The 27,475-nt window shown below is 37.1% G+C and overlaps 1 protein-coding gene across 3 annotated transcripts in view; it reads left to right on the top strand.

The window, feature by feature from the left end:
* LOC123768994 (probable Na(+)/H(+) antiporter nhx-9) overlaps positions 1-26,863 on the top strand; it is a 180,722-nt gene extending 153,859 nt beyond the window's left edge. For all 3 annotated transcript variants that reach the window (XM_045759925.2, XM_045759926.2, XM_069309187.1), the window contains exons 7-18: positions 1,173-1,375; positions 2,246-2,335; positions 2,692-2,762; positions 3,678-3,872; positions 4,145-4,274; positions 5,187-5,330; positions 12,568-12,658; positions 13,516-13,587; positions 14,376-14,453; positions 17,231-17,290; positions 19,851-20,006; positions 20,162-26,863. In XM_045759925.2, coding sequence (XP_045615881.1) covers positions 1,173-1,375; positions 2,246-2,335; positions 2,692-2,762; positions 3,678-3,872; positions 4,145-4,274; positions 5,187-5,330; positions 12,568-12,658; positions 13,516-13,587; positions 14,376-14,453; positions 17,231-17,290; positions 19,851-20,006; positions 20,162-20,517 — 1,646 coding nt within the window. In that variant the 3' untranslated portion in view covers positions 20,518-26,863. The remainder of the gene's footprint in view (positions 1-1,172; positions 1,376-2,245; positions 2,336-2,691; positions 2,763-3,677; positions 3,873-4,144; positions 4,275-5,186; positions 5,331-12,567; positions 12,659-13,515; positions 13,588-14,375; positions 14,454-17,230; positions 17,291-19,850; positions 20,007-20,161) is intronic.
* Positions 26,864-27,475: the final 612 nt, after the last annotated feature.

Raw genomic sequence — 27,475 nt, 5'->3', positions numbered from 1 at the left:
TTACAATACAGTAAAAGTAGTTCTACTGTTTCCTTTAAATTGGACTCACCTCAGGGAGGAGTGCTCAACCTTAGGGTTTTAAGTGTGTTGATGCATAGATTAATAACTTGCATTTATCTGAGGGGCTAACATCTCTAGAGACCTGAATAGGAACAGAAAACTGGCTACTTATCAAAGGTTTCCCCCATTGTTCCTGAAGATTTTTTTTCTAGTTGAATTTTAAACTGGAATACAGTACTGTACTGTCTAAAAGTTCTAGGCATTTTGCAATTTTGGTGGGTAGACAACTTATATGGGTGAAAAAGGGATATCTTACTCGATTACCCCATTGGTAACGGGGCAAAATGCAGGTCAGCGTTCAATCCCCGACTGTCCAAGAGGTCGGGCACCATTCCTTCCCACCAGTCCCACCCCAAATTCTTATCCTGACTCCTTCCAAGTGCTTTATAGTCATTGTAGCTTGGCACTTTCCCCTGATAGTTCCATTCCCTTCCATAAAACTATACAAACTATATCATTGTTGATCCAATATTTTCTCAACATTTTTTGATTGCACTACTGCTTGCACAGAAGCAAAAGGAACATTCACCTGGACTCTTAGGAGACTCGAACTGTGGACCCCATGTGTGTGAGGCCAAAGTTCACAATTTTTTGTATTGAACTACAGTATGTTTCATATACAGTACTGTATACAATATATATATATTCATATATGAGATAATGATTGTCAGTTGAAGGTTGGAGGCCAGATGCGTGGGGGCTAGCCTCGTCCAACTTTCACCCATGAAGATTTTCGGGGAAGTGAATTGACATAGGCCAGATGGGGTTGCCAACAGTACTCTCTTAAAGAAATACTAGCATCTAACTAACCTCCAACCCTCCCTTCATGTGATTTTTGTGAAGCCAAATTTGAAATAATGGATATGTTTCCTATTGATTTATTCAACAGTTTAAATGTTTTGTTATATACAGTAATCTTTCTGAGAGAGCGGAGGGGGGGGGGGGATGTTCGAAGAGAGGAAAGGGGGTGGGAAAGGGAGAGGGGTGAAATGGGAAGGGAGGAGAAAGACCCAGGCACAGCAAAGAACCTCTCCCACCCCCTCCCCACCCCACCACCCGTCCCAGTACAATATTTACATTACCTTTCTAAGTGGCATTCCCTTTCCATCTAGGTGTCTGGATCTTCAGTGCAATGTGCAATCGATTCCGTGTCAAGAAGGTCAACTTTGTGGATAAATTCATCCTGTCATATGGTGGGTTAAGAGGTGCTGTAGCCTTTGCCCTAGTTCTGACTGTCAACGTTGAACACATCCCTAGCCAGCCCATAATGCTTACTGCCACCATGGCCATGGTCTACTTTACTGTTTTCCTGCAGGTAAGACTTTGAATTGTGTTAACATTACTATAAAGTTAACATTAACACCCTTCCCCAGGATGCAACCCCATAAGAAGCTGACTAACTCCTGGGTACCTGCTTATCGCTATGTGAACAGAGCATTAGGTGATAAGTAATATGCCCAACCATTTCTGTCCTGCCTGGGATTTGAACCTGGAATTCATGATTGTGAGTCTTGAACGAACCCAACTCTACTACCAGGACCCTCTAATTTATACCAGATAAAAGGCATGATGTAAATTATTGTGATGAATATTATAAAAGTATTTTTGGGAAAACAATTAGATTATGATGAAGAAATAACTCCCATCTGACTTCAGTGCTGGTAGTTGACCTTTGATATACAGTACTTCTTAGCTGTCTAAAATAGAATCCTAGAAAGTAGAGGAATTCTGCCGATATGTGTATCAACTCTCCATTTTCCCTCCCAAACAACAAATTGGTAATTTTAATATTGGATTGACTGAATTGTAAAACATACATCAACCTTACTCTTTGCAGATTTTAATTGTTTTTTCTTTGGGTTGAATATAAGTTGGCAGTTTACTTGAAGCTTAGTTATGTTTACTGTACATTTTTTAAAAGTGTATTTAAAGTCTTAGCATTTGTAAACGTTCTTGCTACTAATACATTAGACATTACATAAGGTGATGAATGGCTGAAATAAGATTGTAGTTTGGGTAAAAAAATCATAATATCTTGTATAAATACAATAGACAAATTTTGTATGATATATATATACTGTGTATGCAGTATATATCTATATATACTGTATATTAATATATTATTTTTTATAATTACTGATGTTTTAGTCTGTATTCATTACAATAATATTGTCTTATGGTGCAGGGTATTACCATTAAGCCGCTAACAGTGATGCTGGGAGTGAAGAAAGCAAATAAGCGTACGCTCACCATGAATGAACGCCTCCACGAGAGGGTGAGTTACCGAAACTCGTATGGTTATGTAAATAATATTATAACAATAACAGTACTGCAATTGTAATGTATATTACACTGTATTTGTATAAATAAATATTATCATATGCACTGTATATATATTAAATCGTACACAGTACAGTACATACATTGTACATCATGGTGACTTTCTGTGTACTGCTACTAATCATGCACAACATTTCTGGCAAATAAACAAGCATAAAGATATAACAAGAAAATCTAATTGAATTAGTATTCATTGCTTATCGGTCATGTTCATGATTTAGACATTGAAAATTTCTATTTCTGTTGACAATATAATTTATTATGAGTAATGATGTCATATTTAATTTGCAGACAATGGATTACATTGTATCAGGCATTCTAGATATAACAGGCGGGCATGGAAACCTCAGCTTCAGGAACAAGTAAGTGTGCTGCTTTGAGTGTCACTGTTTTCATCTTATTTACAGATGCATGTATATTCTTTTTCCCAGCATCTCCTTAACTCGGCACTCATCCTGTATGCGTATATCACACAGCAACACTTCCTGTATGTGTGTATTATACCTTGCCAATCATTCTGTGTGCATTTCATATCACTAATGATAACTTTGAGAATCATGTAGCCAGAAATGACATATTAAAGGTATGAATATAATTAATTTGACCTTGAGTATGAAGCTTTAGAAGGGATTTGAGAAAAAGGATCTATGATCACCTCTTATGCTTCTAATAATTCAATTTATTGAATTATTGCTCATGTGTTAAAGAAAATTTTTAGGTTCAATATAGTCTTTAAAATTTGTCTCACTTCTGAGGATCAGCATTACACTCTGAAATCTCAAACATTTCTTCTATTTGAATTTGTATTATTTTTGTATCTGTCAAAGCTTAAGTGATTTACTATTTCCCATCTATCAGGTAATAGATGTAATACTTTACCCCTCTTTTTGAATCACCTGTGGTAGTCTTCATTATTTTTTGCACAGATTTCATATTTATCTTGTAGATACTTTTGTTCATTTTATAGAGAAGCCGAGTACAGGAGCAGAAGTCTTGTGACTTTTGTTTACAGGCTAAGACCTCTAAGAACTCTTATACTACTTGTTTATAGATTGTTGATGAATCTTGACATCTAAAAGGAGTCAAACTAATTGTTAAAATTATATCTGTGCCTCTACAAAGTGTCTATCATGTGTCGGGTACTGAGAAACATATAGTTATTGAAGTATATTTTTCCTGGCTCACAAGTGGTGGGGGATTTCAAATATGGGGTTTCCTCCAATGTGCCATTTGGTAACAATATAATTTTAATAGTAAACCATTTTATTTGTTTTTAGATTCAAGAGGTTCAGCAATAAATACCTGACACCGTTTTTAGTTCGTGAGAAGAACGTAATGGAGCCTAAATTCATAGAAACATTTAGCCAGATCAAGATGCAGGAGGCTCTTCATTACATGGCCACCAGTGGCAATGCAGGCAACAACATCGAGTCATTTACCAATTTATTACGAAATGCTGCAAGTCATCCAAAGTAAGTTTCGTATCACATCTTCTAATCGTCTTGGTTTTTCTTTCTGTGCCAGGAAATGGTTGTCAAAAATTTTTGGACGATAAGGCCAATTTCACTTGCCATTTAATCTCATTGAAACTTGAAAATTATTAGGTATTTCTAATTTCATAATACTGTACAGTTTTTAAATGTTGTGAATTAGTACTGTACATGATAATGAACTAAACATAATTATGGAAATTCATCAAAATATACAAGGGAATTAAGTCGATTGCATGTTCACTCTTCCTCAGCCTCCTCAAGAACAGCCAAGGTGAATGGAACCTTGATGTTGGAGAATTAGAATATAACCCTAATGTACGGGACCTCAATGATGCCAAATTCCACCATCTTCTGTCCAGCGAGTACACTGCTGTCAAGCGGGTGAGTGAACAAGGAGCTGGGAAGAATTGTGCTTTGCATGTTAAATGTGTTTTATTTTGTTAATGTTCCTATTAAAGAGTAAAATTCAAATCATAGTGGAGTCATGAAAAGTGCAGTGGTCAGAACAGTTGGCTAAAGATTGAAAATTTTCAGGTTCATTTTCTGGGCAGGAGGAAATATTTGGGTATGTTTCCGTACACCTGATGCCTCTGTTCACCTAACAGTAAATAGGTATCTTGAAGTTGTGCAACTGCTTTGGTTTGCATCTTGGGGAAGGTCAGTCGATTACCAAATGCAGAGGTTTTCCCTTTATTTTAAGGGATCCATAGATGAGAATGTGGTTGTAAGGGATCCACAGTGAGAACAAGGCTTTAGAAGTCCACAGGTTAGCACGTACTTGTAGGGGTCCACAGGTGAGAAGGCGGTTGAAAAAAGTGGAATAACACATAAAAAAATTAGGAACCACTGGTCTAAGGGACCTCAATCAGCCTAACAGGCTTCCAGTCCCCCAACAGTTGGAAACTGCATAGATTTACTGTAATTGAAGGCAAATAAATGATTTAATGAGTCCCATTGTCAGGGAGAGGAAGCCTGGAATTGGATTTATTGAGACCCCCCCCCCCCCCCAAGTCAACTACTGATTTTTTCCAGGGTGCAACCCACAACAGCTGCCAAACTCTTAGGTACCTTTATACATCTAGGTGAATAGAGATATCAGGGTAATGGAAAAGTACCTAACTGTTGCCATCCCACCTGAGGTCAAATCCAGGATCCTTGGTTGGGAGCCAAGGACGTAGACCACTGTACTCCATTTGAAAGAAACTTCCAGTTTTTGGTGACAATGATACTGAGTGATATATCATAAAATTCTGAAAGTTTGATGGTGCATTAATAATGACTGGCTTGTATCAGCACCGTGGTTCGACGTACAAGAGGCATGCTGTGAAGGATGACGACATGCAGACGCAGATGGACGTTAACCACCACAACATGTATCTCCATACTCGGCAGTTTGTCAGCACCATCAGAAAGCAGAGCAAGAGAAACAAAAAGGCAGTAAGTTTAATTATAATCATGTACAGAATACACTATACTATATTATTGTTTTTCCACTCTAATGTGGAAAATTTAGGGATGTATGACAGTACAGTATGTAAATAATATACCATTACTGTATATAAATGCATATACTGTATATAAATATACTATAAAAAATGTAAAAACTGTGTATACATATATTGGAATATATTTAAATATTTAAATGTTTTTCTTTAAATTTTACTTATAATTGGTAAATTTAGTTTAATAAATACAATGTAGAATTTTTAATGGGAAGCAAAACTAACCAAACAATCTAATCTAAATACAGTATGTCTATTATTCATTAACTTTGCCTGACATAGGCAAAAACAAGGCTTAAATAAATTAGATAAATTTAATCAGTATAATTTATTCATCACATGCAGGCAAATTTTTGTAAGGATATGAAGGTAATATTTAAAAATGCTCTGCTATTATAAAAAATGGTTAGGATCTACTAGGGTTAGTAGACCAGTTCTGACTACAGTGGCACCTTCAAAATTCTGATGTCATTCTGAACCTAATCTGGATTTGCGTCAAACTTGAATTTCCAGAGATGTTCTCTTCTTTGGTAATTTATTGCCAAATTGTCAGAATTTTTCTTGTAGCAAGTGTTCAAATGGGGGGGAGGACCTTTGACAAGCTACTGGCTTCCTGTCCTTGCCGAGGCCTCTAGAGTGTTAGAGGTCCTCAGGTAAATGTATGAAAAAAATTAAGAAATAAGCAGACGAGGAGTCACAATAAAGTGGCTGAAATATGTTGACCATACCACACTAGAAAGTGAAGGGACGACGACGTTTCAATCCGTCCTGGATCATTCCCAAGTCGATTGTGAATGGTCCAGGATGAACCGAAATGTTGTTGTCCCTTCACTTTCAAGTGTGTAGTTTGGTCAACATTAAGAAATAATAACCAATACTAGCTGGTCTTGATAACAAAGTGGTAGCAAAATGCAGTTATTGCACTATCATGCCAATTGTCACACTGTAACAATCACCCCAACCTGGTGTTGAAGATCCCAGTACCAATGGTTAATGCTACAAAACTGTAACTGTTAACCACCAACAGCCAGCTCCATACTGCACTGCTACATAAATCGGTGGAAAATGGCATCCTTTAAATCCTCTTTCTTGGAACGTTTCAATGCTTTAGACACTTATCGTTCCACCATTACTCTCTGTGGTTTGTTCACAAACTTTATGATCTACTTACATTGGTTTAATTGTCAGAAACAGTACTAGCACTAATACTAGACTCCGCTGCCAGACATTTTCCTCCCTATCTGTGATTACATTGTCTAGCAACTTGGCCTCATTGTTCATGATAAGGAAAGTGCCCTTACCTCTGTCTGATGTACCCATGCTACGCTTGTGCACGACATGGCTTCAGCGTGAGAATAATAATAATAGCAGAAGAAAAGCCAGTGAAAATACATGAGTAACAAGAGTTCTGACCACACTCTTGCAAGAGGAAAATGTATGGCTAGTCCATATGTTATCACAATGTCTGGATGCCTCGGAAAATTTGTCGCAAACAAACTCGTTTGCACAATTTATAATAGATTACAAGCATAGTGAAACATTTCTAAAATATTAATGAATTATTTTGAATGATATTTACAAATAAAAAAGCAAGATTAGCAAAAATAAAACAAGTACAATTTAATGGAAACCACTTTATGGTGATGAATAAACAATCCAGATTTCACTGTATATCACCCCAGAATCCAGATTTGGGAGGGTCCACTGTATTAGTCATAATAATATAAAGGTACTGTACATGTATTTAATAATATATGTAATTATATAATATATATACTCTATATGTATAGTATATATATGCATTCATGCATGTATGTATGTACATATGTATGTATATATATAATATGTAAATATATTAATGTGCAGGTCTCAAAAAATTCTCAAATAAAACAAACATGTCATCTCATTTGATATATGTCTTGAGGGCAAGAGGGAGGAAAGGACTGGGTTTACTGTAAGACATACAAATGCAACTTTGTTTAGCAGATTTTGTTTGTATTTAAGTTGTTTGAAATACAGTAGTTCATAAATGTATATTAATCATAAGAATTGTGTTAAATATATTTAGTAAATATGGGCTTTGAGTTGCTTTTGTATATTATACTTTTTTTTTTTTTTAAATTGGGTCTCCAAACAGTTTCTTAAAATAGTAACAATTTATTATAAGTTCAAGCAGAATTTTCTAGCATTAATATGAATCTAATGACTAGTGGTGATTTAGGATAATGCTGTAGGTTCGGTCAGCCCTGAGCATCTACAAGCTGTCCGATTGTCACAAATCGTTCAGTTTTTTGACAATCTGGAAAACATCATCCAGGTAACCATAAATGGAGCAGTATAGGCTGTGGTTCCATCTGTAGCTATTACTATTATAATGCATAATACGACGCAGATACCTGCCGTTTCTACACACCAGTTATGCTTTTATAATAGTAATAGGTTAATGGTACCCTTGCCCATTACGTTCCATTGATCTGTGCATCAAGTCTGGTGTGACATCTTATTACAAGAGGCTTACTGATACACAAATTGTATTTTGGTTTGCTTTAATCCTAGATATATATATATATAACAATGTATAGCACAATATGACATCATTTACAAGAAATTTGATATAGGGTATAAACCCTTGTTTTACAATAATAAGTGCATGATCACCCATGTGTAGTGTGTTTACTTTCTTCGTGTATCTGTGCAAACATTATTCTGTATTTTTTACAGATTTATTAATGCAGCAAAAATGAAATAACAAAATGTATGTGTGTGTGTGTGTGTATGTGTGTGTTTTGCATGTGTGTGCATTAATGATGATCGAGCTGTGATTCTTCAGTCACACGTATGAACTATCAATTGTTTGGTGTTGCTATTGGCCAACTCGGATTTCTCCCTTTTTAAAGGTAAATTTTTTTATCATTATCCTTTATAACTACAGCACTCCTAATGCATTTCACGCACCATACTTACTCTGACGAATTTAGTTTATGCCTTTTTGATACATTTAGATATTAAGTATTTTGGGTGTTGTGATCATGTCTTCTCTATGTTTCTGTTCTAATAATACAATTCCATTATCTCAGGGATTGATATGGTGGCAAATTTCTAGATTTTATCCATCTTACATGTCTGAGATAGTATGAGCTTAAAATTCTGTACAGTGTACTGTGTAATCCTGTATCAGCCTAATATGTGTGTCTAGTATTGTGAGTGATTCTTTGCTAAGATCATGAATATTGTTCTAGTATTTGCTGACATTGCTTATGCCACTGATATTCCTGGACAGGGCAGAAATGGTTATGCACATGTCTTTTCAACTGATGCATCTGTTCACCTTGCTGTAAATAGGTACCCAGGAAATGGGTAACTGTTGTGGTTTGCATCCTGGGGATGGTCAGTAGTTGACCTGTTGGACTTCACTAAGTCCATGTACAGGTTTCCTATCCCCTCAACGATGGGAATTAATGTGAGCCCTTGAACAGATATATGATATGATGTTGACCTCCGTTAGGGCCGCCTTCCTTTCTCACACTTGTTGCTGGATGTTTTCCTCTCGGCTGGTTTGATGCCTTAGTCTCCTTTTATCTGTTCTCAATCTTAAAGACCTTGTATTTATTGGGAGTAAATTCAGGCAGCCACTTATCAGACCTTTTCTGGGGGGAGCCCCGTCGGCTCCCCGGAGCTTTACCGGCTGATATGCTAATGTCAGACTTTGGCATCAGTCATGTGTATGGAGTTCTAGGGCCTACCGGGGACCACGAGCCAGAACCTGGCCCCCTCAGAGAGGCAAGGGGAGCAATGGCCTATAGAAACCCCCGTGTGGTTGGAAGCATTCTATGTCTGCCATCGACCGGGTCAAGCATCCAGAAAGGTAAGCATTCCAAAACAAACCCCTATTCTGGTGAAAATTGCTACCTAAGCCGAACTAGTGAATAGAACTCTTCAACAGAAAACAAGGAAACTAGTATGACGTCATACGTCACCGCGCCGCTGTCTACGCAGCTCCCCCCTCCCCGGGAGGGGGAAGGGGGAGCCCCAGACCTCCCACGCCGGCTATCCACCCATCAGTTCTTCGGCTGATGCTATAAGCTGCCTGTGTTCTTCCCTCATGTCTGTGCCGTTCGTGGCTTTGCTGCTCTCGCTGCCGTCTGGGCGACGTGGCCTTGCGGTCTTTCGGGCATGGATTTTTGGTGTTCGTGCAGGGGCCTTGCTGCTCGTGGTTCTCGTGTTGTTCCCGGGATTTTCGGGGCTGTGGCGCCTTGGGTTGGCGTTTGCTGCCGGTTGTCTAGCCTCCTTGGGGGGTGCGTGGTGTCCGCCTCCCGGTTTTGTCCCTTTGACCTTCCTCTGTGGGTAGTTAGCTCCGGGGAGCCGACGGGGCTCCCCCCAGAAAACCAGCGTTGAATGTAATGAAACGCCATTTTCTGGGTGAGACCCGGAGGCTCCCCGGCAACCCTCCCTCCCTCCGGTCGGCGTTTTTCGCGTGTTTTGACATCCAGCCTCAGAACTGATGGGTGGATAGCCGGCGTGGGAGGTCTGGGGCTCCCCCTTCCCCCTCCCGGGGAGGGGGGAGCTGCGCAGACAGCGGCGCGGTGACGTATGACGTCATACTAGTTTCCTTGTTTTCTGTTGAAGAGTTCTATTCACTAGTTCGGCTTAGGTAGCAATTTTCACCAGAATAGGGGTTTGTTTTGGAATGCTTACCTTTCTGGATGCTTGACCCGGTCGATGGCAGACATAGAATGCTTCCAACCACACGGGGGTTTCTATAGGCCATTGCTCCCCTTGCCTCTCTGAGGGGGCCAGGTTCTGGCTCGTGGTCCCCGGTAGGCCCTAGAACTCCATACACATGACTGATGCCAAAGTCTGACATTAGCATATCAGCCGGTAAAGCTCCGGGGAGCCTCCGGGTCTCACCCAGAAAATGGCGTTTCATTACATTCAACGCTGGTTTTTTATATTTTGTTTTTGTCTAGACGCTCAGCCTTTTCCAGCGAGTTGAATGCTACTGGCGCACTATAGTAAAGAGTATAAATAATGCTCCTGCTACTTCCTTTAGTAACCATAGTAATAAGTGTGTGTGTGGTGGGAAATTATCCAATTATAATTACAGGATAAGAGCCATGCTTGTAAGTAAGTAATTATCAAAAGAAGGCACCAATTTGGGAAGACTGCCATGCTTGTGGTGTCTTGACTTTCCAATAGCCTTTGTTATATGAAGTATTGATGCTTCTGATGGTTTTTGGCATGTAGAGTACTGTACTATTCTTTCACTTAATTTACATACCTTTTTCAACACCTTCGCTTTTTTAATCTGATTCTGACCTTATTCTCGATGTTGTGTTTTTACAAAAAAAACTCCGCCTTTTAAAATTCAATGATTTTCTGTTACAATTTGTACAAAAGAATCATTTCATATAATTTTCTTCTGTTAAATAGTTGTGGCATATTTAATGCATCCAACTTCTCGTAATTTTTTTTTTTTTTTAAGGCCCAGGATCTGTTTAGTAATGTCTACATTTTTTCTATTTTATTTCTTTAAAGAGAAATGAGCACCATACAACAGCTGCACATTCTGATCTATATGTATGTATGTGTGTGGTGATGGTGTGCAAGTTACATGTCTAGAATGTATGGGTATGTATTCACTTAGTTGGGCTTGCGGGGGTTGAGCTCTGCTCTTTCGGCCCGCCTCTCAACTGTCAATCAATCAACTGTTACTATTTTTTTTCACACCCACACACACCCCCAGGAAGCAGTCCGTAAGAGCTGTCGAACTCCCAGGTACCTATTTACTGCTAGGTAACAGGGGCATTAAGGTGATAGAGACTCTACTCATTGTTTCTTGCCAGTGCCGGGAATCGAACCCTGGCCACAGGATTACATGTCCAGCCTACTATTCACACAGCCAACGGCTGCTATCCACACAGTCAATTCTGTGTAATTACCTAAGGGTAATTACCTAAGTGTAGTTACAGGATGAGAGCTACACTCGTGGTGTCCTGTCTTCCCAGCACTCTGTCATATATCGCTTTGAAACTACTGACGGTTTTGGCCTCCACCACCTTCTCACCTAACTTGTTCCAACCGTCTACCACTCTGAAAATGTCTACTACACCAACACATCTACCACGTGTGTGTATGTGTGTGTGTGTGCACGTGCGTGTGAGGATGTTGTACAAGTTGCATGTCTAGAATGTTTGGGTGTGTGTGTGTGTGTGTATGTGATAATGAGATTATGATTGTTTCTCTATTTTTGTTTTCTTAGATATACAGTACTGAGCATTGTGGCAGTTTCACAGATTTTCTCTTGCATATGAGTGCACAAATCTGCATGATTCTTAGGTGACAGAAGATAACCAACTTGTTATCACCATTTTATACCATTAGCGTGTTCTCTGGAGCATGCAGAAGGTTTTGTGGTTGGTTACCTCTCTAATATGGAGATGCATGAACTTCTGCGGTATGACTAACATAAGGAAGTAGATTAGTTGGTGGTGGAGTAAAGAGTCTGAAGCATTCTAACAGCAGCTATGTAGATCATGTAGTTAAATTTATAGCACACTGATCATTATTCTACTGTAATAAGGTGTTGTAGAGAATGAAGATTTTTTAAAAATAAACTGTAGCATTGTACAAAGCTCAACTGATTATTTTCATGAGCATTCGGCAAATATGTTTTGAGCTTTGAGGATTGTTTTAATATACTGTACCAGTAGTTAATTTCTACATGCATTTTTCTCTCCGTAATCAAAAGTAATGGGATTCTGTTCTCTCACTGGTGTTGTATATAGTTTTGAAATCCAATTCAAAAGTAATATTCACTAATGTTTTTATATGCTATTTAAATTTACTGGTGTTGGGGTAAATTTGTACATTAAAACTGAAATGATAATTTAAAATATTGCTGACTATTATTTTTTTATGCAAAATGCAGTATGCTCATGGTACTGAAAACTAATAGATTTCCAAAATTTTATATATATTCTCCTTAAAAAATTAATCATAACCTACAATATTAAAGAAACATGATGAAAGTACTTTGTGGAAAATTAAATTCTTAACCACGAAGGCAATTTCAGATTCAACGTCTTTGATCATTTTTTTTTTTTTTTACCTTAAATGTGGTATGCTTATGTGTATATGTTGACTTTATAGCGGATTTTTCTTGCTCTTGCCAGACAGAGAATGGTGTAGTGAAGGATGTCAAAGCTGTAGAGGATGCCAGGGCAGCTTTCCAACAGAATGGTTCTGCTATTAAACTGCAAAGTGGTGAGTTGTAATAACTAGTTTTGTAGAAATGTCAATTGCTACTAGTTTCACAATGCACTCGTTAAACATTTTTACAGGATGACAAATTCTTACTCTGGTCTTGTTTTAACATTCTTTTAAATGTTCTTTGTGGAATAAGAACATGCTAAACCTATGAGAAAATAGTGATGCCATATGATAGGTTTAATCCCATTGTATGGCTTCAATATTTACAGTACATGTTAATGTACACTATATACCCAATTAATTTATTTTCAGATTTCTAGCTGTTATTATTGGGTTAAAAATTTAAATTTTGTGAAGAAAATGTCATGCATAATTTTCTGATTTTCGAAATGATTAAGATTGTATCACACAAGGAACATAAGAGACTTGTACTTTGACACAGCTACCTAAGCTTCTTAGTTAAATTCAGTCATATGAGACTTACTGAATGTTAGACAAGTATTAAATATGCAATATTTATTTTGCTGGATGCATCACAGGTTTTATACCAAATTCTACAAGTTATATTTACCAAGTGCACTTAATAATTTTGTGCCTAGGCATTTTATAGCTATTACTTCTGTCTATTTCCTCTGAAATGTCAAATTTGTATAATTTTATTCCTTCCTTTCTGTAAATCTGCAACATGCACATGTGTGGCATTTTTTTTTTAATATTCTTCTCTTACTTTTAGTTCAATACTTGTTCTTAACAACTTCTGTCATAGAGTTATTGAATTTTAAATGCTTTGGCACTAATACGCACACCGTAAAATTTAGATTTGTTCTCACCATGTCCATGTTTCATATAAAAGTGGAGTGTATTCGACTTTTGCATGCTTATACTGTACATGTGACTATTGACTCTGGCAGACTACATGGAACACGTGTTGAGAGACAACCCTGCTTTTGTAGACGACGATGGCAGGACCCCATACATTAGAGGTGAGCCACATAAACAATGCTTATCCAGAAGTTTTTTTAAGTTGAATTTTAATGCAAAAAAAATATAACACAAAAAAATTACACATCGCACATTATGTATATAATATTATAAATGGTATTTAATATGACAGAAAGAGATCAGTGATTCCAGCAGAAATATTCTCTGTATACCTGATCTTCAACTTCATTTGGGAAGGAAGTTGAAAAATTTACTCACCAAAGTTCACTTTACAATTGAATTTGGGCTAATGCTTGTCACTAAATGATGCATTATATTGAAGCTCTTGACATCTTTGGAGGCAATGGGGGATACATGTACTGTTACTTCTGCTAAGTTGTATCCACTTTCCTCTTTTTTCGAAGATATAAGCACAGCTTCCAAAATATAATGTGTTATAGTGTATAGTTATATAATATGTTATATACTGTACTTACAGTATATAGAAAATTATTTATTTAGATGCATTTCTAGGTAGAGGTATTTTATTGTGAAGTTCAGCTTTTGTATCAAAAAGGTGTTAAATATAGTATAGCAATATAAAATCTATTAGACAACTGTATATGTAGCATGTGCTTAACCTTTAACTCTCTACCATCTTGTAATAGTTTTACTACAAATTTTAATGAAAAATTAATAATTTTTGTGTTTGCATAAAGTAAAAATTGGGAGGCAAAAGTATATACCTCATTGTGGTAGACCACCCACAAGATGGGTATGAGGTGCATAATAAATGAACTAAACTAACTGGTAGGCCAAGCGACTCATGCATTTTATCTATACTCTGCAGATAACACTACTGCTAAAAATTCAATACGTGGCCCTACAGAAGCAGAATCAGCATTACCATGGAAAAGATACTCTGAAGGCAAGTTTGATAGATTTTGATTGTGTACGTGTGTGTGTATGTGTGAGTTAATTTGCTGTGAATATCTTCGGGAAGTCAGTCATTATTAGGTTTTCAAATTTCAGTTGTAATTTTTATGTTTTATTCAGTATTTATTCATTTAATACATATTAAGCCTGTTTTAAATGCAACATATCATTAATACCATTTCTCCTTCCTTTGATACTATACACAGATTCAGAAAGTATCATGTTCAGGAAATTTCTTCCAGCTTACTACAAACAAATTTGTGTTAATTCTAAGTAGTATATCTAACATATTCAAAGATTTCTCTGCCTCCTTGGATTATGAACCCATGGAACTGTCTACCCGCCAAAGCTGAAAATACCAAAATACTTTAATATTAACTGTTAAAGTACAGTTGGAAAAGATCATAAAGACAATTTGGAAGACTTTCGACAAGCGCTTTCGACAGGGCTTCCTGTCCTCATCAAGTCTATTAGAGTTAAGTGGTTCCCAGGTAAACTTAGGTAGTGCATCCATAAGGAGACAACTGATTCCTTTAAAAAGTATATAATCGTATGTATGATACACAAAGAAAGAATTCCAAGTACATTCCTTAATTGCAAAAGATGAGAAGAAAATATAGCTGATAGATGTAGAAAACCAGTTATTAGCAAAAACTAAGAAGAAGGAAAAAATGAAACTAGAAAAAACATTGGAATGCGTGTGTGTATGGTCAGGAGCCATTTTGTCAAAGGCAGCTGGTGAATGACCATTCCAGTGACCAGACAGGAGTCTGGAGTATAAATAGTATATAAAGGATTATAAAACATTGACACAAACTGCACCTATCATAGAGAAGATGAAGACTCACCAGTGTCCACGGTGTGGGATGGTATTCACTTGTCTTGAAGATGTGAAGAGGCACTTGTTAGTGCATTCAGGTGAAAAACCTTATGAGTGTCCAGAGTGTGGGAAGAGATTCAGTCGTCTAGGAAATATGAAGATACACAGGATGGTGCATACGGATAAAAGACCTTTTGAATGTGCTGAGTGTGGCAAAAAATTTAAAAGACATAGAGAAATAATACAACATACATTAGTGCATTCAGGTGAAAAACATTATGAGTGTCCAGAGTGTGGGAAGAGATTCAGTCGTCTTGCAAATATGAAGACACACAGGATGGTGCATTCGGATAAAAGACCTTTTGAATGTGCTGAGTGTGGTACTACATTTAGAAGACGTGGCGATATAATACGTCACATGTTAGTGCATTCAAGTGATAAATTTCATGAGTGTCCAGAGTGTGGAAAGAGATTCAGTCGTCTTGGAAATATGAAGAGACATAGGACGGTGCATATGGATAAAAGACCTTTTGAATGTGCTGAGTGTGATAATACATTTAGAAGACGTGGAGATATAGTACAACACATGTTAGTACATTCAGATGAGAAACCTCATGAGTGTCCAGAGTGTGGGAAGAGATTCAGTCATCTTGGAAATATGAAGACACACAGGATGGTGCATACAGATAAAAGACCTTTTGAATGTGCTGACTGTGGCAAAAAATTTAAAAGACATACATATATAATACAACACATGCCAGTGCATTCAAATGACAAATTTCATGAGTGTCCAGAGTGTGGGAAGAGATTCAGTCGTCTTGGAAATATGAAGAGACACAACATGATGGTGCACACGGATACAAGACCTTTTGAATGTACCGAGTGTGGCAAAAAATTTAGAAGACGTGGAGATACAATAGAGCACATGTTAGTGCATTCAAGTCACAAACCTCATGAGTGTTCAGAGCATGGGAATTGATTCACTCATCTTGCAACTATGAAGAAGCACAAGACGATACATTCAGGTGATAAGCTAAACACTTAAAGTGTGGGAGATGATTGAGAGAATGTTTAAGTATAATGAGACACATTAAAGGTACAGTAACTTACCTTTAATATAATATACAATTAGGAAATTTAGCTTCATCATGGAAAAAAGTCTCCGTAGTGTAATGGTAAGACATTCACCTGGCATTTCATGATTGCTTTGTCCTGGGTTCTTATTCTGGCTGGGGAGGATATTTTGGGTGTCAATCCTTAACTGTAGCCTCTTTTTACCCAACAGCAAAATGGGTTCCAGGTTGTTAAATGATTTGGCGGGTCATATTCTGGGGAACATAGGATTAAGGACTTGCCCAAAATGCTATGCGTGCCAGTGGCTGTATAAGAATGAAAGAACTCTAGAAGTAAAAAAAGTTCTTGCATCTTCCTTGCTAATAAGCATCACATAGAATTGGCACTATCACACACTTGCAGATTATCCACACCAGTGCACCAATGTATCATAATACAGTTATTAACCCCCTCTTCACCTCTTCATAAACTACTACCAACTCATCTGAAAGTCTTTTAGAGGAGCACACTACTGTGTGATTAAAAATGCTCCTTGTTCAAGACATTTTCAGAGTTGTAGTTTCGGTGGCTAGCGTAGTACTTCAGCCAACTCCTTATTTTAGATGGAGTCTCCAGACACTTCTGGAGCTTATAGTCTTTAACTTGACAATATTCTTGAGTGTTACACATGTGATTGGAATATTTCTTAACTCTTTCTATTGATAGTTAAGTATGTATGACCGCTTACATTCTTCATTTGATTATGTTAGCTGTAACAACATAAAATTTCATGCATACTTAACTTTTTTTTTTTTTAACCAAAGTCAGAGTAACAGGCTAAAATAAATTAATATTTAACACTATGGTGATCCTCTAATTTTTATTTTTAATTACAGAGGATGTTCCCACATCTGCTCGGAAAGTACAACGGCAACTGAGCATCGTTCCAGACGATGGCAAGTAGAATGCTTTACGGAACATATATTTTGTTCTCTTTAATTTAGAATGTCTAGTTGCTGACAAATTGAAAAGACCAATCAGTTAATTAGCATATTGTATTGATCAAACTTTAGGGCTTGGCAATTCATACTAAATTATTTTAGTCATCACTGATAAAATGTCTGAATCACTCTGATATTAGTGGATTTATGCTCTGTACTTATCTTACTTATGTATCTTCTACTGTTCATGTATCAAATGTATGTACAGTATACTTGTATAAACAAAATACTGTATTATTATGTATGAATCTTTAATGGTGATAGATAGCTGAACAGGAGTCAAAGACCCTGGAAGGGTAAATGAACCAACCCCACTGAATTCCCTGAGACACTTACCCAATATGCCTGGGTATCTTGGGTCAAAGTGTGTCAAAACTGCTACAACGTCCTTCCCATAAAAATTGTCAACAGAATGCATCACAAAAAGGCTTATGGCAGTAACCTGCTGACCAATTGAAAGAAGTGAACACCGAGAACATGTTTTATGGAGAAGCATAAGTTCAAAAGAAGAGCGATGTTGAAGGGAGCACACTAGCTTATCCATAGAAAGAATACACACTCGATCAACAGGACCCACAGAGAAGGGAAGCCTAGGGGGCCATGTGGCTGAGTGGACAGCGCTTTGGATATACCTGGTTGATACCTGGTTGATGGGGTTCTGGGAGTTCTTCTACTCCCCAAGCCCGGCCTGGGGCTAGACTTGACTTGTGAGAGTTTGGTCCACCAGGCTGTTGCTTGGAGCGGCCCACAGGCCCACATACCCACCACAGCCCGGTTGGTCTGGCACTCCTTGAAGGAAACAATCTAGTTTCCCCTTGAAGATGTCCACGTTCCTGTAATATTTCTGATGCTCGCTGGTAGGACGTTGAACAACCGTGGACCTGTGATGTTCATACAGTGTTCTCTGATTGTGCCCATGGCACCTCTGCTCTTCACTGGTTCTATTCTGCATTTTCTTCCATGTCGTTCACTCCAGTACGTTGTTATTTTACTGTGCAGATTTGGGACCTGTCCCTCCAGTATTTTCCATGTGTATATTATTTGGTATCTCGTCTCCTTTCTAGTGAGTACATTTGGAGAGCTTTGAGACAATCCCAATAATTTAGGTGCTTTATCTTGTCTATGCGTGCTGTATATGTTCTCTGTATTCCCTCAATTTCAGCAATCTCTCAATATTTCAGCAAGCAATAAGATATGTAGTCTTAAGGGTCTGGGTTCGATCCCCGGTGCTGGCCTAAACAAATGGTCAGTTTCTTTCACTCTGATGCCTCTGTTACCTAGCAGTAAATAGAAGGAAGTACTGTACCTGGGAGTTAGACAGCTGTTACAGTCTGCTTGCTGGGGGATGTGTGTATTTGTGTTTGTTTGTTTGTGTGTACTCATCTAATTGTACTCACCAAATTGTGCTTGCGGGGGTTGAACTTTGTCTCTTTGGTCCTGCCTCTCAACTGTCAATCAACTGGTGTACAGATTCCTGAGCCTACTGGGCTCTATCATATCTACATTTGAAACTGTGTATGGAGTCAGCCTCCACTACACCATTTCCTAGTGCATTCCACTAGGAATGCAAGTGGAATGCAATGCAAGCTGGCTACCATGGAAGAGAATTCTTGATACAGTAGCTGGAGTGAACTGTCAACAAAGAGAACTTGTGGCATAGGTTGCACGGAACACTAACATGAAGCAAAATAAACAAAACCATGCAATGGCTCGTGCACGGAGCATTCATTTCAGAGATCGCCAGCTCCATTTATTTGAAAGGTGAAATGTGACAGGTCCATAGAGCAGTGTGTCATACCTGTACCAGGGTTGTGAATGAGTTGGCTGGCTGACTGAAACATAGAATTGCCTGGACCTGCCATCCGTTGGCAGGCAAGTACAGTTACGTGATGATTTTGCTGTGGAAGGGATTGTTTGCATAGTTTTCATTAGGATTACAAATTTTCCCAAGTAGTTAATTGTTTCAGAGCAGTTTGATTTTCTGGTTGGTCTTTTGCACAGTTTTGTGCTTATCTCTGATATCCACACGTTCCTTCATAACTGATTATGTCCTGGTTCTGGTCCTGGTGTCCCAGTAGGTGCTTCTGGGTCATAGATTCCTGGTGTGCTCCCTATGACTTGGTTCCTTCATGGCTTTAACATTGGGGAAGCTATTGTGACAACTCTACCAAAAAAGTTTAAGTAGATAGGGCTTGAGCAACCTAACAGTTTATGGTAAAAAGAGGGGCAATAATATTTTATAAAAGATAGTGTATATGGTCAAGATTTTCTTACTCTTGATACAAAGGGACGATAAAAATCCAAGACCCTTCTGATTTTTTTACCTTGCAAGTGTAGAAATTTCTGAAGGAAAATGTAGATAGTACAGAGTGTTTGCTATCTTTGAGTGATTGATAAATATAGGTGCAACAAAGAACTTGTGCAGGAAAAGCAGATGTGCTTGAGATATAATGCTTGAGAGATTTGGAGGAAGGCACCTATTTGATTTTGTGACATAAATTATTATATATTACAGGCACTACCACTCCCACAATGGCTGAAGTTACACTTCCCTGGAAGCGACCAGAAGATGAAGAGATCTGTGACCGACCACGCCGTCAGTCTGAATTCCCTGCATGGGCATCCAATAAGGAATATGTTTGCTATTATTCTCCTTCTAATACTTTCCTTGGTAAATACTTTAATTTATTTTAACAAAATTTTAAATAGATTAATATTTTTGTTCATACTGTAAGTGAAATATGGTGTGTTGGAATTTTTTTATGAAGTTAACAAATTATAGTTTTCAATTCATTTATATAACATAGTATTGCTTTCATTCCATAGGTGGCATAGGAACTCATGACTCGTATCCAAATGTACGAGAAATTTTCGGAAGACGCAGCAGCAGCTCTTCATTATCTTCCCGTCGTGGATCTTTGAAAGATCCCCCTAATGTTCTCAGAGAGCGGTCTGCCTCGCGAGGTTCTGTCAAAGAGATAGCTCATCGGGGCTCTCTGAGTGAATGTACCTCACCCACATCACCTCTAAATCAGTCTGATATGTCTTTGCATACGCGTCGGCATTCCTATACAGGAGAACATTCCCTTCTTAATACTACAATTGCAGAAGAGGAAGGACGGCGGTGTGATACAGTAATTGAAATGAATCCTGATGGAGAACGGGAACAAACGCGAATGTAGTCTGTGCACTTGACAGACATACACAAATTTTTGTAACTGTCCTTATAAAGGTAAAATTAGTAAAACGTTTATCTTTTAGTGTTAAATGTAGACAAAGATTTTATGTTCTGATGTATTTTATTGGAATGTATAAGTTTACTGTATTCCAAGATAATGCCTACCTTGCCTAATGCCTATATTAAGTTTTGGGCACTACTTCTTAGGGCAAATGTATTATATTAGTTTTTGCAGTGCTATTTCCAGTAGTATACTGTATCCAGACCCTGGTAAGTGCTAGATATGGTGCCTAGTTTTTTCAATGGTCAGGCCAAATGTGCTGGTTACATTATGTTCCGTATCCAAATGGTGCAGCATCTTATAGGCTGGTATTGCATTTTGATCAGTGAACTAGACATGAGCCTTACTTTATAATTAAAATTGTCATTAGTCAAATATATAGGCCTAATGTCTTCATAAACATTATACTTCCTATGTAGCCTGCTGGCCAATGTACCTAAAATAGTTCATGGGTGACAATATTTTGATTACAGTAGATGTATTTGCATAATTTGTTTACAAATAATGATTACTGGTACTTTATTGCATTTTATACATTCTTATGCATTATAAATTGTAGCAAATGCAAAACATTAATTTTTTAAACCTCACCCTCAAAATTGTTAACATTATTTATACTTTGTTTCTTGCTCATATAAAAAGTTTTATTTAGTTGTCTGTATGGATGAGTTATCTATTGGCCAGTGTCCCCATAGTGGCTGTAGTAGGAACAGGAAGATTGTGGCTAAAATTGTGAAGGGGGATAAAAAGAATCAAACCAGAAGTCACCTTCTTTACCAGGATAGGTGACTGAAGGCTCAGCGGCAGACACTGTTTCAAACAAGGCACAATAGAGCTGATCATCAAGAAACGTGCAGGATATTGAACAGGTTCAATAAGTTAAACTCTAAACACGTTTTCAACATGTATAAGAGAATGTTTTCAAGAATGCTAAGGCACATTGTAGAATTGACGACAGGATATCCTTGTAAAGAGCAAGTTAAGAAGCAGTCTAAACTTTCCAAAGCAAGGACAATGCTAATTTAAAGCATACCTAGACAAAATCATTGGACAAAATAGGGGACCCTTCACAAGCCAGGTGCTTCTGTGTTTCCAACAAGGCCATTGGAGAGGGTGACCAACAGATAAATGCAGGTGAATTTTGTTTTAACGTTTTTAATAATCCATATCCCTTTTTATATTTTGCTCAAGATTAATACCACCTTGCATGCCGAGGCAACTGCTACTTGAAGTTGATGCTAATTTGACATTTTTGTGTTCAGATTTGAAGGAGTACTTAACTGCTGTATATATTATAGATTTATTAATATGTACTGTACACATTACAATACTTTCTCATTTCTGCCTTATATTTACAAATTGTAAAAGTAAAGCCTGTCTGAGACAGGCAGCCTTTTAGTCTTATCAAGGTTTCCCTAGTTAGGGAAGGAGGTTGTCCAAGTGGTCATCCATCCAGTGCCTACCTTAACCTGACTGATCGATATGTACGTCATCCACTGCACTCTACACACAGACTATGCTTGTATTTAAGCTATATTTTCATCTTTGTAATGCATTTCCTGTAAAATTAGATTATATTTTCAAGCTTTAAACGACTTTATATTTAATTTCTTCAGCTAAAAGATTCTGAAATGGTTTGAAGAAACATGCGTATTAATCTGGAGCATGGTGGGAAAAAGTGGCCAAATATTTAATGCATATATAAGATACTATGTATGAGATGCTGGGCTTTGCTTTACTCCCACACATGAGGCAATTTTTTACATAGTTACAGTATCTCTTGGCTGCTTTTGTGGCAGTATTATCAAATTTGTCCCCATGTGTGGTGATTATGCCAAGTTAATGTTTTGAAACCATTTCTTACCATTATGGTGGCAACCTGGGTGAGGCGTTAGCTAGTCCTAAGTGATTTTACTGCTAAACCACTTTGTGCTTTACTAATATTCCACAATGTTAAGAGACTAAATTAAGTCAACACTATAGAGGTACCAAAAGCTAGACATTCCATTGTAGAAAGACCCTTTGTCTTGTGTTTTAAGTTTTTATGTGTGCTTTTGCACACATAAAAATGTTTATTTATATATACACATATATATATTGATGAATACGTGTAGGGACATCTCGAGTGATCTGGTGTTATCATCACTGACATAAGATGAGTCTACTTGTATTTTATCCATTAAATGCAGGCAAGGTTTTGTTGAATATCTGTATTGATACAGATCAATGCAGATGATACTCACTTGGAAATAATCTTTGATGTACTGTAATATAAGATTATACATTTGTTTTTAAATTTTATCTTAAAATTGTTTTAAGTTGTATAAGTTTGAATGTTTAGTTAAAGTTGGATGATGCATTTGCAAAATACAATCAAATATTTATAATAACCATTCCCTTCTGTTGTAATTTACAGATTTCAGTTTAATATTTTTAACTGGTTATATTTGCCCATTTCTTAGATCTCATAATTGGGATTGCATGCCAGATATATTAATAATGATTATTTAATTATTCATTACATATTTGTCCACTATTTTCATTTTGTTACTGGCATTTTGACCCTAATATTTTTGCACTGTACTAATATCAGTGATATTTATGCAAATGATTGTACAGTACTAATTTTCTCCTAACACATTTATAATATAAAGTTTCTAGACAAAGTAATATGATTCAAAGTAACACTTTCAGCTAGTTAATAATGCATTAGATCGTGTTGTATATTGTACATAGATTCTTTGACTTGGTCATCACTGGATTTGATTGTTGTAAATATGCACAAAAATACTGTTGAAGCAATTTAAAGTTTGCTGATTCTTGTCCTGAAGCCCACTTGAGGTTTTTGGTTTAGTTTAATTTTTCGCTCAGACAGATCAGTACTCGGAACAGGCAGAGATAATGCTCTTGTGCTAACCTGTTAACCATGTTGAGCATCTTGCCTAATGTAATCAGTCCTGCATGGTTGGATGCCTTTTTTAAATATTAGATTATATCACTAACAACACTATTTGACCCGGCCAGGATTCGAACCAATGCCCACCAGGATTCAAACCCATACCGTCCAGGATCACCCCTAAACGTACACAGTACTGTGACCACCGGTACGCGGAAGGCATGGGTTTAAATCCTTGCCGGGTCAAATAGTTCCTAGTGATCTATGGCTTGCGCGTTCATGCAGCTTTTAAACATTAGATTATATATGTATATATATGTCAGAGCTCTTCAGATAACTAAATAAGAGACTCGTAGGAGTTGCCTTAGTGGTTTTGACAATGATTTGCTCAGGCATTATACTTGCAGGATTGTACAGTAAAGTATGCCTAGTTACTGCATAAAACAACTGAACTTAATAACCTGTGAATTATCTTCTACATGTTTCCAGCAATAACATATTATAGATACATACATTCAGATGTACATATATAGATACATATATATACTCATACATATATACATGCATACATACATTCACTATGTAGGTACATGTATGTACACACCACTATGTAGGTGTATGTATATATACAGTACATTCACTCACACTCACTCACACACTCGCACACATATACACACACCCGGGGCCAGGTAGCCTGATGGATAGCATGCAGGACTCGTAATTCTCTGGCGTGGGTTCGATTCCCGCACCAGGCAGAAACAAATGGGCAAAGTTTCTTTCACCCTGAATGCCCCTGTTACCTAGCAGTAAATAGATACCTGGGAGTTAGTCAGCTGTCACGGGCTGCTTCCTGGAGTGTGTGTGTGGTGTGAAAAAAAAAGTAGTAAACAGTTGATTGACAGTTGAGAGGCGGGCCGAAAGAGCAAAGCTCAACCCCCGCAAACACAACTATGTGAATACACACACACTCACTCACACTCACACACTCATACTCACACACTCATACTCACACACTCATACTCACTCATACTCACACACTCATACTCACACACTCTCACTCACACACTCTCACTCACACACACACTCACTCACTCTGGTGCACCATTTTCAAAGACAAGAACCCTATATGGCTTATTGGGAGCCCCTTAAAGCCATGGGCAAGACTATATGCATGGTCACTCATCCAGTTACTGGACAGATCCAGCAGTATGTAACCAGATCCAGCAGTATGTAACCAGACTGATGAATTGACAAGCATGTCATACATACAGGGACATTACAGCTTGGACACTTTTTTTTTCCTGCTGTCAAAATAATTAAACTCACGAGAACAAGATACTGTAAAACTACTGTATATTGCATAAGCTTTTAGCAGTGTACATATAGTCTATATATATACGTACCAGCTTTGGCACTGTGTCACTTCTGATCTGTTCTTGGAATGTCTTCAGCATTACTACCAACAACTTCATCTGTGTGCAATTGCTTTGGTGCTGACTAATGCAAAGCTTTTATGGCCGATTAATTAATTATGTGTGAAAATTGGTCGTGGAACTTGGCCTTTCTGAGTGTGGATGCTGTACATAGTGTACGAGTTAAATTATTTATAGATTGAAATTTTAAAACTATGCAGTGAATATACTGTTTTATAATAGAAGTGTGTGTGTGTATATGTGTGAGAGAGAGAGAGAGAATGCATGAGCAATCAAAATTATATATTATATATATATATATATAATATGTATATTATATATATATAGAAATAAAACAGTATATACATAAATACAGTATAACAATTAATGTCAAACCTAATAACCAGAACTGTACTACTTTGTCTAATAGTCAGAGCATTTTTGCACTAATAATATTGGGATATTGACATGAATTTCTAACTTAGGCCAAGTTTTACCTATGGTAGGCAGTATTGAAAAATACTTTGCTAGGTTCTAACTTTTGATTCCAAAAAAGAAAAAAAAGGTCATGTATATAATAAAAGAAGTATAATTCAAAGAGGATTTGTTGACAAATTTAATGCTTAAAAGATAATTCAGCTTGGGCAATTCTGGATATTAGGTACAATATATATAATATATATATAACTATGAACATTTATGTACAATGGTGCAATGCTCTTTTGAGCTATATGGTTGGCAATTCTGGCAGATCTACCTAACACTTCTTAATATTTACACAAAATCAGGTGTGTACTGTTGATAGTTGCCATACCTTGTATAAACTATAAATAATATATACTTAACACATAGCAATAATTATTCCCATTACATAAAGAGGAGTTTAATTGCTAGCCTAGGGATGTTATGCAAGATTTCCAGTATTTTAGGGCAATGTTGTTTGGGACTACTAATGGTCTCTTAAATGGTCACAAATTGTTGTTATATTTGTTAGATCTTACTTTTATTTCAAGCAAATTTGCAAATTTTAAGGCTAAATATTAAAATGAGGCATTTCTTGTATCTCAAAACCATGCCTTAATTGATTGCAAAAAAGGGTAAAAGAATCTTCTTATGATTTGTATTGCTTGTTTGAAAATCTTGGTTTGGTGTAATATTTATAGCATGCTTTTAACTATGCACTACTTATGTTGGTGCTGTCAGTCTGCTGTTTCAGAAGGCTTACCTTGTGGTTACCTTCTGGCTTACCTTACCCAGAAGCTTTTAGCAAGTTGCCAAAATTCTGATGTTTAGTATCTGTTGTCCAACGGTTTGACTGTCAAATTTTTGTATGTGCCTGGCCCTGTCTTTAAGGAAGTAGACTGGGGTATAGACTTTATTATATCTTCCCATTTAAGGCCAAGTGCTTTCCCATTCAGTGGAAGTGGGAAAGTGGTGGTAGATGTGCTAATTGAACTTAAGGAACTTTTGACAAATCTTGGCAGTATGGGTTATAAGATCCAGAGGACTGGGATGTTTTCCTTCTCCACTTCTCAACTACCTTACTAACACCAGCCATCATACTTTAATATGGGAACCTAAGTTCTATATTATGACTTTACTAGTTGCAACCCTAATTCTTTAGACTAATTATCTAAATTATATTGCAGTCAATCTTGTACACACTCCCTCATTACCTCAGTCATTCCTGTTTCATCCCCAATTTATTTTATCTTGACTTCTATCTATTTTCACTCCACTCTCTCCTTTCTACCTCCACTATCTCTTCCTTGTTTGTACCCAGCAGTTCCCTGTTTGATTACATCTCAATAACTCTATAACATTAACTTTCCAATCCATGTTTTACCTCAATTCTCCTTCCATTGGCCCGGCTTCCCTATTTTATCCCAGTCTTAACATACTCGTTGTGATACTGTTGCCACTGCATTGTGGGAGTCTATTTTTATATGACTGTAAATAGTAAATAAATATAAAGAAACAATCTACCTCTTTTTTTTTTAATTTTTTACCATCAGAATTTGGAAAACATAGAAATTTCTGTTCCTATTCATAAATTTTTGAATGTTTGTTTAAAGAAACTTGCTTATTCAGGATATTAAATTCATTAACACATGTTTTCAGTAAAATAATTTGGGAAAGATTATGTATATGCATTTTCCCCACCCATAAACCAATGGAAAAAAGGTATCTAGAATATATTTAAGTAATTATCAAATGAAGGCTCTAAGCTGGGGACACTTGTGTAGTACCATCAGTGTTCTTAGATATTCAAAAGGTGCTAAATATCACTTAGGAAGCCAATATGAGAACAAAAGCACACGAGTGATGTCGAAGGTATCAGATTCACCAAGGATTCTGTTTATAGATAAATGACCTTGTGGAACATTAGTGAAGCAAGACATGATTATCCTGAAAATCTCCACATTCTACAAGGAGATGCATGATGAAGTGGGACAATGCAGTTTGGACAATAAGGAGCTGGGTGGCATTCCATTAAGTGCCTGCGAGTTAAGAGTGTTTGGACAATATTTGACTCGGCCAGAACTATTTCCCACTGCCGATTATGGTGCTAGAATACGGCCAAGGGGACAGG

This window comes from Procambarus clarkii, chromosome 64 (genome assembly GCF_040958095.1).
Source record: "Procambarus clarkii isolate CNS0578487 chromosome 64, FALCON_Pclarkii_2.0, whole genome shotgun sequence".
Classification (NCBI taxonomy): Eukaryota; Metazoa; Arthropoda; class Malacostraca; order Decapoda; family Cambaridae; genus Procambarus; species Procambarus clarkii.
The sequence above is the reverse complement of the archived record's forward strand: the minus strand, read 5'-3'. Positions and strand labels throughout refer to the sequence as shown.